This window comes from Diorhabda sublineata, chromosome X (assembly GCF_026230105.1).
Source record: "Diorhabda sublineata isolate icDioSubl1.1 chromosome X, icDioSubl1.1, whole genome shotgun sequence".
Classification (NCBI taxonomy): Eukaryota; Metazoa; Arthropoda; class Insecta; order Coleoptera; family Chrysomelidae; genus Diorhabda; species Diorhabda sublineata.
In genome coordinates this window covers 7,312,600-7,329,861 of record NC_079485.1, presented here as the reverse complement: position 1 = coordinate 7,329,861, position 17,262 = coordinate 7,312,600, and the positions used below count along the sequence as shown (strand labels likewise).

Genomic DNA, 17,262 nt, shown 5'->3' with positions numbered 1-17,262 from the left:
TAAAATAATGTATGTTATGTAATTCTACCATCTCTATCGATGTTCATATTAGCATGAATCTTAGATTTGCGTGACCGATATTTTATTTTGAGAAATGGCAACCTTGAAACATTTGTAATATTAGGGAATTTCGTTGAAATGTATTAACTAAATCGAATATAAATAGCTGGTTACTTGGTTATTAGAAATTATAGCATTCCTAAAATTTAATTATTAATCAAAGTTATGTGGGAAAGAAACGTAAAAATTGTTTCCAATTGGCTGTAAATCTGAATTTTATCTATACTAGGAATATTGGAAATTGTCGATAGGTCTTTGTGTATGAATAATTCTATCGCTTGGAGATTTGATGAAGTATTTCATTTGAATTCTACATCGAGAATTATTATCTTTGTTTTATTATTGTTTGAATATCATTGCCCATATGTGGTAGAAGATTTGATTCACTTGACTCGATAGATTTCCATCGAAAGTATCCACTATGTACCTGACCAACGTAACAGTTGTCATAGCACAAAGAATAGCGTGCCTAGGGCATGTAGAAATATTGAAAGAAAGTGTCTGCAGAATTGGTGTTGAATTAAAAGCTTATAGAATGAACACTGGAGTGATTAAGGAAGAAATGTATTTAAATGAAATGAAAATTTTAAAGTAAAGTAATTGAAGAAAAACAGTTCAGAAAACGCAAGAAAAATGTTGGAAGAAAAAAAGCTAATATGGTGGATTTAGTAGAAGTGAAATTCAGAATTACATTAAATCTTTCAAAGACTGTGGATTCTTCAAATGAATGAATTGTTTATGAATAAACATAATAAAAACATTATTAACACATTAATATCTTTTATTATTAAGAATCAACTTTTGGTTTACATTAACCACTTCTTTTACATATTTACAATCAGATAATTCAATAAAATCTGCTATTATAATATTCATTCCTCCTTCACCGGGTGATTGATTTTCTATCCAGTTTGATCTGGATTCTTCTAATTTTATTGCACATTTTTTCTTAAGAGAACCTACAAACACAGTAAAATAATAAAATGAAATTATTTGGTGACACACAGTTTTAGTTCATTATACGAGGCTGGTTTAAAATTTAAAACTTTTCTATAAAAAACACAGTACACTAATGAAACTACTTTTTCGATAATCACTTTTAATTAATTATTCTAGGGTGGTTAAGGAATGACTTTGGAATGGAAAACTTACTTTACTAAAAAATGTTTAATTTTTCAAATTAATTATGCAAATCAGCATATTATTGGCTGGTTATCATTTATCCTTTTTTAAATAATAACTAAACATTATACTTTTGGAATTCCAAAACAATGTGATTAAAAAAACGATTTTTGTTTTCTTGTGAACACTTTCCTCGACTGAAGTCCATTGTTTGAATTAAAGTACATAGATCAGACATAGCTATGTGCCACGTCCTCGTTTGACGTTCATTCAATTTGCATTAAGACTAAAATAACTACTTATACCGTATGTACCATTATTACGAGGTTCCTTTATGGTTCTAACATAAAAATTTCTCCCCACAATTGTTTTTGTCCAGAACAAACATAGAAATACTGTAACAGTTTTTCCTCAAAATCAAAAACAAGTGTCTGAAACCTTCATATAACCAAAAACGGAGTGAGTTCGTTGTACAAAAGGAGTGCCAAATACATTAGTGTTGCAAACCAAGGAAATGACCAGATAACTTCAAATCCCCGAACTTTTTATTAAATAATTCATGATATGTGAATCCATACTTATAGCTGAATAGCTTTGATCTGAAAATATTTTAAACTCATCCTTCAATGTTACAGGTACAGTTTTGGACGAGTGACATAAAAGATATGAAACTTTTGGACTTTTCAATATCAGGCTCGCCGCTAGTTATTTCATCACACGCGTGCATTACCGATTATGCCGCCCTACGACTCCTTACTCTCTTAGTTTTGTCAAACAGTAAAACATCTTAGTGAAGATAAAATATTTAATAATAATGAGGGATTTCTTATTTTTGTTTAGTGAAGAGAAAAACTGTTACTGTCTTTATAATTGCGAAATCTTCTATTAACGTTCTTGTATCCAAATCTGTCGAAAACTATATGTTGAATAAAAACTACAGCTAAATGACTTTACGGGATCCCTGTTGATCTTGAAAAGTTATGCTTAATTTCTCAAGATGTAACTGAAACCGGTAGTGTAAGTAATATTCTTATATTATCGCTATTGCAGTATGTGGGAATGTGGAGATTAATTTAATGGTAAAACAATTTAGTAATATTGAAATTGTGCTGATTTTTTCTGGATGAATTTTACTTATTGATGGGAAATCTGTTTCGATGTTAAGTTCGTGAGCTACTTTGGAAGCTTCTGTTAACACTATTTGTGTTCACCCGTGCGATATTTGTAGACTTATCATTCAACTTATTTATGACGGACGATGAAGTGATCGCAGGTTCTTGAATAGTACCTTCTTTCGTTCCAATTGACTCTCCTTCTGAAGAAGTTACAAGCAAAGCTTCTTATCTGAGACCGTGCTTGGTACAATTATCTCAATTTCTTCTTGAAATTCCGTCTCCTCATTTTCTGGCTTTCTTAAAATAACTTATTAAAGAACCCGCCATTTTGTCTATCTGTACCTTTTTCTTTTGTTTTTGCAGTCAAAATTAAGCTCCCGAAAGTTTTTCCTTTTCTGTCGTGCCTGAAATTACTTGTATATGTGAAAATTTTTTTTATATTATAATACATATGTATATTTTAATCCAAAATTCTTTTTAGATACAAAAATATACATTAATAATATATAAAAAAAAACTTTTTTTAAAACGACACTTTTTAAACGTTTAAAAGTGCAATAGAAAGTAAAAAATAAGTACAGAAGGACAAAGTTGGTACGTATGACGTCAGAAGTTGATAATACAGTGGAACCTACTTGAATGAGACATCAATTGGTTTCACTTATAGAGCTATTCCACTTAACCAGTCTCTGAGATATCCAGGGATAAATAAATATCTGTCTCATTTAAAAATGAATTCCATTAATACAGGTTAGAATCCGGATTAATTCAATTATAGAGGTGCGATTATTAAATAAAATAACTTGCTATATAAACATACTAAATGAATTTTTATCAAAAAAAAATTAATAAAGGTAATCATATACATTAATAAACAAAAGTTATATATAAAAATTTGTCATTTCAGTTTGTTTTTTGGAGATATCAGCCATCAGTTATTTTCGATTTATAAATTTTATATTTATATGCTTTAGTCACTAATTGATGTAATTTCAAAATAATTGTACAATGTTTCTAGTGCTTTTACTGCTCCGAGTTTAGAAATATTTACACCGCGTCCATTTCATCGTTATCTTCTTCATTATCCAATATATCTACAACGAGAACGCATATGAACAATGTCGCTTTCAGCAAGTTCTTCTGAAACTATTACATCGTCGTCGATTTCTATGAAATTTTTGAATGTTGACCTGTGATTATTGTTGTTGCTGATGACTAGGTTCCAATCTTCAGAATCAACTTCTAAATTTTCGTCCTCTTCTAAGCTTTTGGATTCAGATTTTTCAAAACAGATTTGGTCACAGAAAACCAAGCTTTCCTAGCAAACCTCTTCGCCTAAAGAACATTGATTTGTAGGCACCGTTTGTCCTCTATAGATTTACAACAACTTCTTTCCTGTGATAAAGTTTGAAATTGTTGATGATACCTCGATTCACTTGTCGTATTCGCAGGGAGATATACTAGTTTAATATGGCTTAGCCTAGGCATATTATTGTGAGTACAAATCTCAACTGTCGCTTCTGGGTTTTCATTACTTGGTTCAACTTCTTCAAGAATAGTAGATGTAATACATGCTGTTTTATCATTTTGATAAATCAACGGTAGTTTTAACATCTTTGAAAGATCTTAGAGGTTTAGATTTTCCGATTAATAGGAAAAGCACAGCTTTTCAGTTCCTGGCATGTTAGGAGAAGTATTGTAACGCGCTCTTTACTAAGTTTTCCGTCATAACAGGACTAATCTTTCAAGATAGGTAAATCATCAACAGAATAATTGCGTGAAAGAATTGGAAGGTAATACTAAGTTATGAAAATAATGCAAAAAATTCCAGAATCTATTAAAATATATAATTAAGTAGTGAGGTAAAACACCATTTTGTAACTAACGTTGTAAATTGAAGAATGACCTATTGAAACTGAAACTATCTTCTGTGTTTTATAGAAATGATAAACTTTATTTGATTATATAATACTCACTGTAAAGGTTTTTAAAAATGTACCACCCAGGAGGTGTCAGAATACATTGCGTGATGTAACCAAGTTTCGCTGGCCTATTTTTCAAACCGTTATGTAAATACTCGTATAAATACGTTTTTGAAACTGTATTTGGCCAGGGATTTGGAAAACTACGCGATGGCCACAATAAAGGTTGACCGAATCGAGCCGCATCAGATCTATAAATACATATTACCTAAAAATAAAAAAAAAATAATAATAAATAAACGGTAATTGACCCGAAAAAACTGGAATGTAGTTAAAGTATACAAATATAAATATAAATGAATAATTAGTTAAATATTTATAGAAAACGAAACTAAAAATTATGATCCAATTTCCATTTCCAGAGGAAATGCAAAGTTGGAACAGGTGTGCAACGCCAAAAATTTTGAAATATGAAAACTTGCGATAATTAATTAATGAATTAAAAAAGTAACATCTTTATGTATGACTGGTAATTAAACAATATCAAATGAAACTTTTCTAAATAAGAATGAAACTAGATAAGAGCATATGAGCACAAAAAATATTTTACCTGGTATCGATATTGTATAGTCATATATTCTAAAGTAACATAATTCATATGTTGATTATAAGGCAAGAGCTTAGTACCAAATGTTTTATTGATCATTTGCATCAGTCTATCATGCTCATTTTGTGTAAAGCCATAAAAATGTTGGAAGTCCAAAATAACTACCTGGAAAAAAATATAAATATTTTTCATAGTTTTCTGACCAAAAACTCTAAAATATTTTATCGAACAACTGGTACTAATGTGGCTCTGGTCTATTGTTTTTTTTTTTCTAAAAAATGTTTTGAATGAAGAATCATTAGTTATCTCATGATAAGGTCATCAATATAATTTTCCGATGAAATTCTGCATCACAGAGACCAACCATTTAATTCTAAGTCAGTCACAGAATTTCTTAATTGTGTATCTTTAGTGAGTTATCCAATTTGGAGACTATCAAAAATACCAGCTTGAAATTTTTCCATAGTAAGCTGAGGAAATTTTTGGGAAATGTGAGAAAAGCAGTTCACGTTTTTATCTAGTGATTTAACAAATGCCCAGTTTTATTTGTAATGGTGGATTTCTGGACTAGATTTTTCTTTCCATATTTTCTTTTCAGGGCCAGTTTCTTCTTGCCCAATGCTCTTGTTTAGCTCTACTGTCTGAAAGACATATAAAATAGGGAAATTTAGAGAAACCACTTTGTAAATCTAGAAGAATGTTCATAATTTTTAAATTGACAAAATTTTGCCACTTATGGTTATTGTATTTTATTTTGTTCAAGATAAGCGAAATGTTACAATAATCTTACTTTAACTTTGTACTATGGTCAATTTGCACCCCAGCGTATTTATTTCCATTATATAATAGAATACAAATTACGAATAAACGCCAGTCGTTTTTCGTAATTTTTCAGTCGTCACGCTACAAAATAACAGTCTTCGAAATGATTTTGTAGTTCTCGCCAAATAATCGGTGTTTCAAATTGAAAGGCACTTCTTTTACCATGTTAAATGTCCCACACATCATTTACAAACACAATTAGGAGCTCCAGACTTCTCATTTTTATCCAAAAGCAAACCCAAAATACTAGGTATTTTCAACCAACTCTATAACTTTTGTACAATATTTAAGAACATATTACCCGCATTTATAGCAAAAATTATTTGGATTTTTTTAACAATGTAACTATTCATGATGCCATAACTTTAGATAAGTACTTCTCTTAACGTAGTAAACTACGCCTTGATATATACCTTCAAATGATCAAAAACAAAGTAATTCGAGGTGTTTAAAAAATTTTGAGGGTAGATTTGACAAAAACAAGTCATAATTGAACATCCATAAGTAGAATAAGTGGATTCTTATAACGTGGCCTAACCTCTTGTGTATGAGTATCCAAGAAAGCACTGATTTCATCTAAACAAGATTGTACAGCAGCAGAATATAATGCGTGTACTATGAACAGGTCTTGATTTCCGCTTCTCGTTCCGATTCTCAGATCAAAATATCTAATTCCTCTTATTAACTGATCATGAGCCATGTAAGTTTGTGTTCGTGACCATTTTACCAAAAAAACTTTTAATAATGAACCTAAAAAACTAAGTTTTTTTATGGAGTCCTCCGCATCTGGGGCTAGTTCCGAATCTGATGTTATTTTCGAAGTGAAACTATCATGGGAGCCTGAAAATAAATATAATATTCAAAACACTTTTTTCTACACCCACATGTATTTTATCCATTTTATGCAATTTATAGAATAGAAGTGTAGGCCATTTCGGTTAACTGAACGGATATGATATACGAAATCCACTAATTAGCATTTGCGTTTAGTACCCGTCAACTCTTCTTTTTTCAATTTTAAAGTAACGTTAAAATAATATGTTGTATTTTTTAAGAAAAATATTAGTGAAAATGAGTGATTCCAGTGATGAATCAATAAAGAATCACCAGATATTCGCTTAGCCGCAAAGGAGACGTATAATGCATTATTACCTCAAACATTAAAAAAAATATGAATTTTGTTATAAAGAGTTCATGGTTTGGACTCTGGTAAACGAAGTCAAAAAATCCAGTAAAAACACGTCGTCAAGAATAAAAAAAATTAGATATAAATCAAATTAAAGATTTAGAAAATGAATTTCAAGTTAAATTAATTGATACAAAAACATACCGATCCTTTGTAATTCCGGGTATGTTTTACGAGGTTTCCAAAAAATATATTCTGCTTAGACCACCAAATATAGAAAAATTTTTTGTTACTTATCAAAAAGGAAAATGTACCAAACAAGTAGTCGGAATTAACAAAATTGGGAATCAGCCAAAAATAATTGCTGACTTTTAAAATTACCAGATACGAATTTATCAACATGGTATAATCAATCTGGAGTTAGAGCTGGTTACTTTTTCCGGAAATTTTTCATTCCTTCTTTACAATAATATTTTTTTCCTTAATAGAGAAAGTTTTCAAAAATACTTTGATAAATCCGACTTTGGCTTCCTTATAGAACACGGCTGTGTAATCAATACACATCTAAATGCAGAAAGCAAAATATCACGTAACACCCAACTATGACACTAATTAATATTTTTTTTGACGTTGTACCAAACAATCAAATTTCCATTTTGCCCAACAGAATACAAGTATAATTAGCTTCAACCGAAATTTTTCATTTTGGGAACAGCTTTACAAATGTGAAATATTTGTGTATCAGCTCCTTGATATTAACAATTTCTTTGATGTCTATGACGCAGTTTCTACAGTTTAAGCACACAATTGTTTTAAAAAGTGTAAATAATTAACAATAACATATCTATTTACACCTGTCAACCTAGCAAACTGGTAACTGTCTTTTATTTTTTATATTCACTTCCAAAATAAATTTTGAAATATTTGAAAATATATTGCTTGTATTCACTTAAATTAATTGATTTCTATTTAAATAATTGGCGGCAACCGATTGTATTATATTCGAAACTTGTGCTTTTGTCTGTTTTAGTCGAAATTAAATGCATTATTAATTATTAAGAGTTGCAACTATTTCTATATGATCAAAGTTACCAAGTAATTTTATCAAAATTATAGTTTGTTGAATAAAGTAGAAGAAAAAACAATCTTTTGATACAAGGTGCCGAGTCGATCAATGACGAATATAGATTATTAAGCAATTAATTCTATATGAAAGGACCTTATAAAAAAGTTAAATAGTATAGTTATTCAACTGTATAAATATATCTTTTATTTAATTTTACGTAACAAATTTCTAGGAATAGCCTATTTTAAACTACAATCCTCTTTACTCCAAGCTTGGATTTATCAAGCATATTTTTCCATTGCGATTCTAGTTACTTTGAATTTAAAATTGTACCTAGAGAATTCCTACTACACTTGATTCTGTTTATTCGAATAAAAAAACTGTCGGCGTATAAATTCTCTGATATCTTCATCAATCGTAACTGGGTATTTGCCTTTTTCCTTTTCAAACAATGATCTGTTGCACTCTCTTTACTAATACTGGATATATTAGTATCGTCATTTAGTCAAATATTTTTATATTGGCACTTATCTCCGCCATTTCAGCTGCAAGGCAAGTCAAAAATATTCAGAAAAAATCTTTAGCTTTATAAACTACAGTTTATTCAAAGGATCTCAAAGCTGCCATAATTATAATTAAACAAGTGACTATAATACAAACTCAAAAAAATAGAATGAAAACAACTAAAAAAAATTGTTAAAATCTTCACGCCACACTGGCAACCACACAAATACGTGTTGATTACAAAAATTACCATTAAAAATTATTTATGTCCTGACAACTGCAACCGCTCAAACAAGCGCTCCGGGTAATTTTACAATAAAAAAGTAAGTAAAGTTATTTTCTGGCGATAATGTTGATTATATTATAAACATTGGACAGATATACTAGAATATAAAACTTAGGCTTTTTGGACTAACTTCAAATAGAGCAACAAGGTCATAGCAACTTTTTTAAAATTTGCTAATTTAAAATTACAATTATAATGCGTTTGCTTGATACGTAACTACGAACAAATACACGGTATTATGTCTCGAATTAATATCACGGACACTTAGTTTTACGAGATTTTTATATACACAGAGATGAGAACAATTATGTTTGTATTCTTGGAATTATATTATGTTGATTTTTCAAGGCTATCACATTAATTATCTAGCAGTGTTGGACGTATGAAAACAAGAAACATTGCGTAACTTGAATAAAGTATGAAATGTTTCTTACCATATTCGAGAGATTATCTTAAAGATAGAATATAATTGTTTACAAATAATATGACTAATCTTGTTTAATATTGTATATAATTACAATGCTACAATGTATAATTTTTTAGAAAAGAATTTTATAGTTAATAGGTAAAAGAGCAGAGATAATATTTTTGATCAATTTCATAATGTGATGAATTTTGTTATTTCAAATCAATTTATTTTGTTTACATTAATTTTATCATCATTACAGTAGTTCCCAGAATATATAATGCATTTGTGCTGGCGCTTCTCTCAATCTGTGCTTGTAAGACAATGACCATTTGACGTTTGTATTATTTTAAAAATGGCAGCACAAACACATATCTACTTAGTATATATATACTCAAATATTCAGGGCATATTTTAGGTATACATCCCACCTCCCCAATTCATCCCATGTATATCTACATGGTATTTCAAATATATATTTATTATAATTTCCAAAAGTCACTAACTTTAATTAAAAATAAGGGAATGTATCAAAATTTATTTATTTATTTTCTTTGTATAGCACAGGTATATACACGGAGGAATGTACCTTCTACTCAAATTTCGTTTTATACCATGGATATTCCGGTGGGTATCAACAAATAAAGAATAAATAACAAATAAAGAAGCTCCAATAGTTTCTCACGAGTTGCCAAAGATGTGTAGGCCTTGCATGGTGGAACACTAAACCTTGATTACTTCAGAATTGATCGTTTGGTTCCTTGGAAGCAGCTCAAAAAACACAAACCTTTGTAATCCCACCAAACTGACAGCATGAGCTTTTTTGTTGTTTTTCAGCTTTCGATGTAGTTTGTGCTGGTTCATCGTGTTTGCTCTATGATCTTTTTCGAACTATGTTACTATACAGGACCCATTTTTTATCATCAGTGATGATTCTTTTTAAGAAAGGGTCGGTTTCATTTCGTTTAAGGTGCATATCTCGAAATGTTGATTCTTTGTGATAAATGAATTTCTTTCAGTTCGTGTGGTACTCAAATATCAAACTTCTTGACTATCCCAAGACATTTTGAGTTTTTTTCAATTGCTGTGTGCGATACATGTAGCCTCTTCGCAACCTCTCGAAGGAACGGAATTTTTTATACCAATTCTGATACGTGCGCTCTGTTAAGCAATCAGCACCATAAACTTCTTGGCATATTAGAAATGCTACATGTATATACATGTTATATCCTGTGTTATCTGGGTCTAGCAAATATAAAAGCCAGGAAATCGTTAAATTATTGTTCTGGCTAGAATTTCAGAAAAAGTATTGAAATGTGAGCAGACGCATCATCGTGGTAAAATTCGGGCGATTTTGCAGACTTCTTCACTCGAATGGCTTTCATAAGCATCTTACATCTTCACGATCATTTTGTGCACGCTTACATACTCACAAACTCTTGATTCAAGTATTTCAGACTATTCATTTCGAGAGATTATTACATTTTTTGCTCGAGATTAAAATTTCAACTCTCACTCAAGAAGTTCTGAATAATTGTACTATCAAACTTGCAAAAACAGGATTACAATCCGTAATTGCAGCCCTATGTACATATTATATCGATTTGTATAGACTTTCTTTGTCTGAAAGTTGTTAGGATAACGCAGATTATTAAAAACATAACGTTGCTTGAATATTTTATATTTTGTCAATCAAGTTCCCATTAAATTAAGTCGCGCGTTTTATAATTGTCATTTAGCTTATATGTTCTATTAATCTGAACTTCAAAGTAAATTCAGAAATGTTTCATTTTGGATGCATTCCACTAAATACTCAAGACAATCATGTTTACGACTAAGATTTTTCCCGTTCCACTTAGTGCAGAGCGTTATAATCGTAAACCCAAGAGGATTGGCTTACAAGGCGTTCTGAGCTTTAAGATAAATATTTACAAATAGCAAAACAGAAAAAATAAAGCGAAAGCTTTAAGGAGTTATGTTAAAATTTGTAAGCTATTGAATTTTTAAGTGGAGTGCTTAACTGATTTAAATTGAAGTAAAATCAAATTATCTTCTGCGGCGATAGTAAAATATTTGATGGTGCGTCACAAGAATGATTCAAAAGTACTATATATTCTCATAATTGCAATCTCCCTTGCTTGAGTTTTGAAAATTCCGCTAATTCTTTCAACTCTCTCTTCGACCCACCTCTTGACAAGGGTCGTCGTGAACGTTAGTCATGACGTCATGAGTGACGTTCTCTCCGCGATTACAACGATCGTAGTCGCGATGTGGAACGCCGAAAAAAGTAAACGCTTAGTGGATGTACCGATTACCACATTAAAGTCTCCTTCAGCAGCAAACATCAAATGCAAACATAGGATATGTTTGAATTCTAAGCTGACCCCGGCGTCTTTTGAATAAATTTAAAGAAATAAAAGGTTTATGACACAATGCTAGATATTGCGCTACATTTAGTTCAAGCTCAAGCGAAGAACAAAAATATATCGACATAGAAAAAACTATTTGGAAATATATAACAACTTGGATTTTTTCTAACGATTTTAAATTATTACACCCCCATTTGCGGAATTATTAAATCAAATTTGGGATGCATCGAATACCCAATTTCTCTACAATCACCAGGGGGTGGAGACACAGAAATTTTTAGGAGCCGAAAAGACTTTTTTAGATTAAGCGTACAAATTGTATGCGATATGCTCGGCTTCAGATTTGTAACTTTGTAGCTCGTTGGCAAGGTTCCGTTCACGACCAGACAATATTCAATAACTGCTTTGAGAAGACAGCTGGAGGTAGGACACTTTGGAAGACATCTTTTAGTGGGTGACAGCGGATATTAAATTTAGAGATACCTCATGATTAAATTGGAAAACGTGAATACAAACGCTAAAAATTTATGTAATAAATCAGAAGATTTATAGATAGAAGATAAAATAAGAACAAAGAACGCCGTAGAAATAAAAATTGTGTATCAATCATGTAAAACCTTCAACACTTAAGATTGAAAGTGATAACAGTAATGATTGAAAGAATAATTGAAATGAAAAAATGAATTGAAGAATTAAATTGGGAAATACAAAACACAACACCATGCCACCAAAGATCAAGACGAAAGAAATGTTAGCGACAATATACTCGTAACACTACGTTTAATTTTGTTTCTTTTTCTAACGACGCATATTGGAAGATTATAGAGTATTGTTAATCTCCTTTTAACGTCTTAAACGTCAAGCGCCGGGTACTTTTTTATGTTCTGGGGTGTCCCCTGAATGTAAATCCAAGTAGACAGCCAGCGTCAGCCGCGTGAGAAACATGTTTTATGAAATATCTTGCGAACCGCGCATAGTACGACAAAAATAGTTTAGATCATTTTTATAGATAATAATTTTTGCTATATTTTTTATTGGAATCTTTTTTTTGCATTACGCATAGGTTTTTAGTTATAGCGCTACAAACAAAATGATCTCCACTATTTTTATCGTATGATGCGCGGTTCGCGAGATATTCGCTAAAACGTGTATAAAAGGTAGCGGGCGTCCCCCTATGACGCGCACTTGGATTCACATTCAGGGGGCACTCCTGAACATATTGCAAAAAAATTCGTTCTCTAGAACTTTGCATTATGTTTTTGCTTTGGTGCTTGGCCTATACCCTTTAATTAAGAGACCCTTACAAATCGATTATGGGACCATTTCACTTTAACAAGTTAAAAGGCCCTTCAATCTAATAGAACCTTTAAAGTGTCAGTTAGAGGGGGATTATGAAACCGACCGTGAGTATTGAAGATAATAGAAGCATAGCTTTATAAACACAAGCAACAATTTTATAGAGGGTTCACGTGAATTGCTTCTTTAAGAGATCTAGATAGTCATATCAGCTTAAATATAAATTAAGTTGGTAGGACATTCCCTCAATTAAAGTTTGTTCAACTTTCGAGAATACCTTTGAATAAATAATGTGTCATTGTCAATCACCGTGAAATGCGACGTTTTACAGCATGACTGCTGGATATTACAACACTCAATTAATGTCTTCACATTATATGTCTAATATTATAAGTAAACTAATAATAACTTGTAGATTTATCATATCACTTTTTAAAAAAGATTTGTATAATTTCACTTTAGTAAGAAAATTAGTAGTATAGTTAAATCTTGAGCGTAATAACAGCGCCAAAATTAACTAAATCTTATTTTTGCCATTGAATTTTTAAATTAAAGATATATCTGAAATTAGATTTGCCGGTATCTCTATCATATTATGCAAGAAACAAAGAGGTTTTCTCCTTTTTTTACGAGAACTGGAATCATTTGATTCTTTGCTCATTACTTTTGAGAGGAATACGCTGATAAATTTTATGTCAATCCACCTATCTCCCATAACTGGTTCTAACTCTTGACGTGCTTTCGAGATCCGATAACTAGAGAAGAAAACGCCCCAATCAGATATGAATTCAACTGTTTTGTAGGTATAATATTAGATTACATTGATACATTTTTTGGTTGATGAGCAATTCGCATTGCTCCAAAGGAAGGTACATTGTTGAAGAATAAGGTCTCAAAATTTAGCTTCTGGTTATGGTAATTTTCAAATATTACAAATAACTAACTAAATAGTAACACTGGTTTATCTTCAAGGTTCTTAGATAATATAGACCATAATATTTTATGATCTCTATTTTGAAAAATTATATATATATATATATATATATATATATATATATATATATATATTTGACAAAAATCATAATTTCTTTCATTTTGTTCACAACGTGTGAATCATGTTTCAAATAAGCAAAATAATTCGCGGCACACATCAATCAATTCTACAAACTTAATAAATATTAATGGTTAATAATATCATTATCACCAACCTGGTATAGCCAAATAAATAATCGGTGTCTGTTTCAGTTCGTGTGGTAACCTAGACATCCAGTTTTCAAGATCCTCGCTTAAATCCGGCACACCATCGACATGGTAACTACCCACATTATTCATACTAGAAATTTTTAGGTTATGAAGCTTCCAATAAACTTACGATGCTTCCTTAGGTGCCTACGAAACAGGACTGATTCTATAAATACTAAAGTTGTATTCATAACTGAATTATGTTAGAGAAATACAAAAGGAAAATCAGATAAACACAGTATAATAATTACGACCGAATCGATTTTGTTCAAGAACAAAACTAACCGTGGAGTAGGAGACCACGTGATGTCATGGAGGAAACATAACACAAATGACTTCAAACTTTCAATGAAAACTAGAGATAGGAACTGAGAGTTATGTAACAACGGTTATCTATTTTATATATTACATTTAACTTGGTGGTCGTCATACAATAATTAACTATTCACAGAAAATTTTTAAGTATTGTAATTTAAAAGATGCTAGTATCTGGAATTTTTACAACCCATTTAGAATAGTAATTCGTGAATAAACTACGTTATAAAAGGTACATGTATAGAAACTAGGAAATGAAGATATCTTTCGTTTAGAAAGAAAAATGGCCCCGAATATTAATTATTAATAAATCCCATTTCAACTTTGACAGCAAAGCCTTGTTAGAATTTATTATTTAATACTTGTCCTTATAAACCTTTGTTTTGTTGAGGCTCCTCAGAATAATTTTTTCATGCCCCACTCCCTTTACATTTTCAATAAATACAAAAAAACGTACATTATGTACTTAAAAGCCTTTTATTTTCATTATAATAAAAATTTTTAAAATTTGAAGTTAAAATAATAAGTGTTTCATCAAAAAAATAAAATAAAAGTAGGTACTAATGAGACACTTGAGATTGCATGTTCAGAACCAGTTGGTTAATTTTAGGTTCTGTTTTTGTCCGAACTATCATTAGGTCGCTATCGACATCAAAACGATTTCGCTGTTTATTTTATTAATACTGCTAGCCTGTCTCACACAAGTAAGTTGAAGAAAAAGGAACTAGTACTCGTTAAGCAAAAAAGGCAAGTTTCGAATTAACAGGCAATCTTTTGATCCAAAATTGCTTCAGTGTAAAAAGATGGAAGTCATCTTTCATGAACGAATCAGCATTCATTTCTAAAAATTCTTCTAGTAACTGTAACACATCGACAACAAATGGATTTCTTGTCATGTGCCATATTAGTGGCTCGGAATCGGCAAAATTCGTCTTCCTGCGCTTGCAAATAAGCTTTTATGTCAGCTTTCAAATTTGCGTTCAGTGTGTTATTTTTAGTTGCTTCGAACAGCCGAGAAAAAGATATAACATTTTCAGAAGATAATTTTTGATTCCAAAATTGAAGCTTTGCTATGAACCCCTGAATAGAATCATAATTGTTTATTATAGTACTGTTTCTGCCCTTTCTTTCTGCCGTTTCAAGTTTAGCTCATTCAAGGCACAAAATATGTCAGTTAAATACGCCAACTTCCATTGAAATATGTCATCTTTGAACATTGTAAGGAAATCGTGTTTTTCTTTGAACTCGAGAAAAATAATTATCTCTTCTTTCAATTCATAAAGGCGAGCAAACATGTTGCCTTTGGAAAGGAAGGAACAAAAGAACTTTGTGATCAGAATCGAAATTCTCGCAGAGTAATGTAAATAACAGAATGTTCAAAGCGCTGTTCTTGATGTAGTTGACAATTTTTATAGCTGAGTCCAAAGTCTGGCGTAATTTCTGTAGCAAAGTTTTGGAAGTCAAAACTTGCCTATGAATAACACAATTCAAATTATTTTTTTGTCACAAACATTACATTGAAATGTTATTTGTTCATTTTTTGAAATGAAAACTGGTTTGTGCATGGTTGTGATCGATGAAACAAGCGACAGTAAAATGTGTGTTAATATGTTTGTGCGCGCATGCGTAGTACAAAGCTTGAGAAAGGGCATCACAATATGATGTAAAAACTACAAGGTGTGTTCTTCCCAAAGGCTCATTTTCGACTCGTTCTGCGCATCTCTTCGCGAATTCTCATTGGCTGCTTCCCAGCCGGTGCGCTATAGCACACCTTGTAGTCACAACATTGCATAACAACAACCATGGTGTTTTTTATGTGTCAATCGCGTGACAATGCAATATTATGATGACTTATCACCACGGTACTGATCTGATGATGGAGCTAGAAGGTGACATTAGGAACTTCGCAATGAAACGATACAATTATCCTCTTACCGAAATTTTACATCTGCTTGCCACCTCATTGGTATAAAAAAAGGAATTACAATCGCCTTCCGCCCTCATTGACTTCTCTCTACGCCCCCCTGGTTGGGAACTCCTGTTATAAACAAAAATGTAAAGGATTGTGTAGAATTGGTTTTTTAGACCATGCGTATGAAGATAACAATACTGAAAAGCCTAACTCATGTTAGACAACGTTCACCAAAAAGATGTGTCATATTATTGCACGTGGATTTACCTCAGCTCATCTTAGATAGGTTGAACGTAATAAGTAAATAGGTATTGGACAATATTGAAAATAGGTATTATTAGGGATCAACGATGAATATGAATAGAATGAAAACTGATATTAATCTCGAATGTTTTTTAAATGTAATATCAATATGGGGAGTGGTGTTGGATATTTACTAAATTTTATAGTGGTCAGGTCTCGATTAGTGTTGAATTGTGTTAGGGGTAACACAGATTGAGTCCGTGAACCAGAAAAAAATAAGCTCAGAATTATGGAATTTATTTTTAAAGTCAAGAAATTTCTTAAGATACTGAACTGTGGAGAAAAGAAGTGGTATATAAGAATATATAAGAATTGATTAAAGTATTGAATATAAATTGAAATCATTAATATAACTTTTGGAAATGTATCTATTTTCTTTTTTTTTTTTTGTAAACATCAACAGTAAATGAATACGTCTTTTCAATCAACCGATCTATCCAAAGCTATCAGTAATATTGTCTGTGTTATGTCACCTTTTCCAAGCAGTACATTTTAATATCGTCAAATTATTATTACGATTATTGACACTATTACCATTGTATAACGAATAGGATAGTAGAACAGTGACAATGATCAAACCATTTGAGGCAATTTTGCACGCCATCTAGTTACTTTTACGCTAGTTCTTCACAAAAATGACCCGTAGCTTAGTGCCATATGAAATAAACATCACTATTTTCAACAACTAAATTTTTTTGGAAAGATCCCAACTAAATGTGAATTCCGTCGTCGATATTCTGAACTTACTAAATCTATTTGTTGCTTATAATTCTAAAGATACCTAGATGA

General features: G+C 31.1%; 1 protein-coding gene across 2 annotated transcripts; it reads right to left on the bottom strand.

Moving 5' to 3' along the window:
- Positions 1 to 823: 823 nt before the first annotated feature.
- LOC130451486 (PI-PLC X domain-containing protein 3-like) lies at positions 824 to 14,314 on the bottom strand. 2 transcript variants are annotated; one of them, XM_056790524.1, is made up of 6 exons: positions 14,229 to 14,314; positions 13,910 to 14,109; positions 6,187 to 6,488; positions 4,830 to 4,991; positions 4,274 to 4,487; positions 824 to 1,019 (listed from the first exon to the last, which is right to left on the bottom strand). In XM_056790524.1, the coding sequence occupies exons 2-6, from the start codon at positions 14,031 to 14,033 to the stop codon at positions 832 to 834; spliced, it is 990 nt and encodes a 329-aa protein (XP_056646502.1). In that variant the 5' UTR covers positions 14,034 to 14,109; positions 14,229 to 14,314; the 3' UTR covers positions 824 to 831. The 2 variants fall into 2 exon arrangements, with proteins under 2 accessions (XP_056646502.1, XP_056646503.1); XM_056790525.1 differs by having other exon boundaries at positions 13,910 to 14,090; positions 14,229 to 14,313.
- Between the last annotated feature and the right edge of the window lie 2,948 nt (positions 14,315 to 17,262).

Coding starts and splice junctions, on each gene's coding strand:
- LOC130451486 (XM_056790524.1), bottom strand. CDS start 14,033: ATGAATAATGTGGGTAGTTACCATGTCGATGGTGTGCCGGATTTAAGC. Junction 4,488..4,829: donor CTATACAATATCGATACCAG/GTAAAATATTTT, acceptor TTTTATTTTTAG/GTAATATGTATTTATAGATC. Junction 1,020..4,273: donor CATTTTTAAAAACCTTTACA/GTGAGTATTATA, acceptor CTGTGTTTGTAG/GTTCTCTTAAGAAAAAATGT.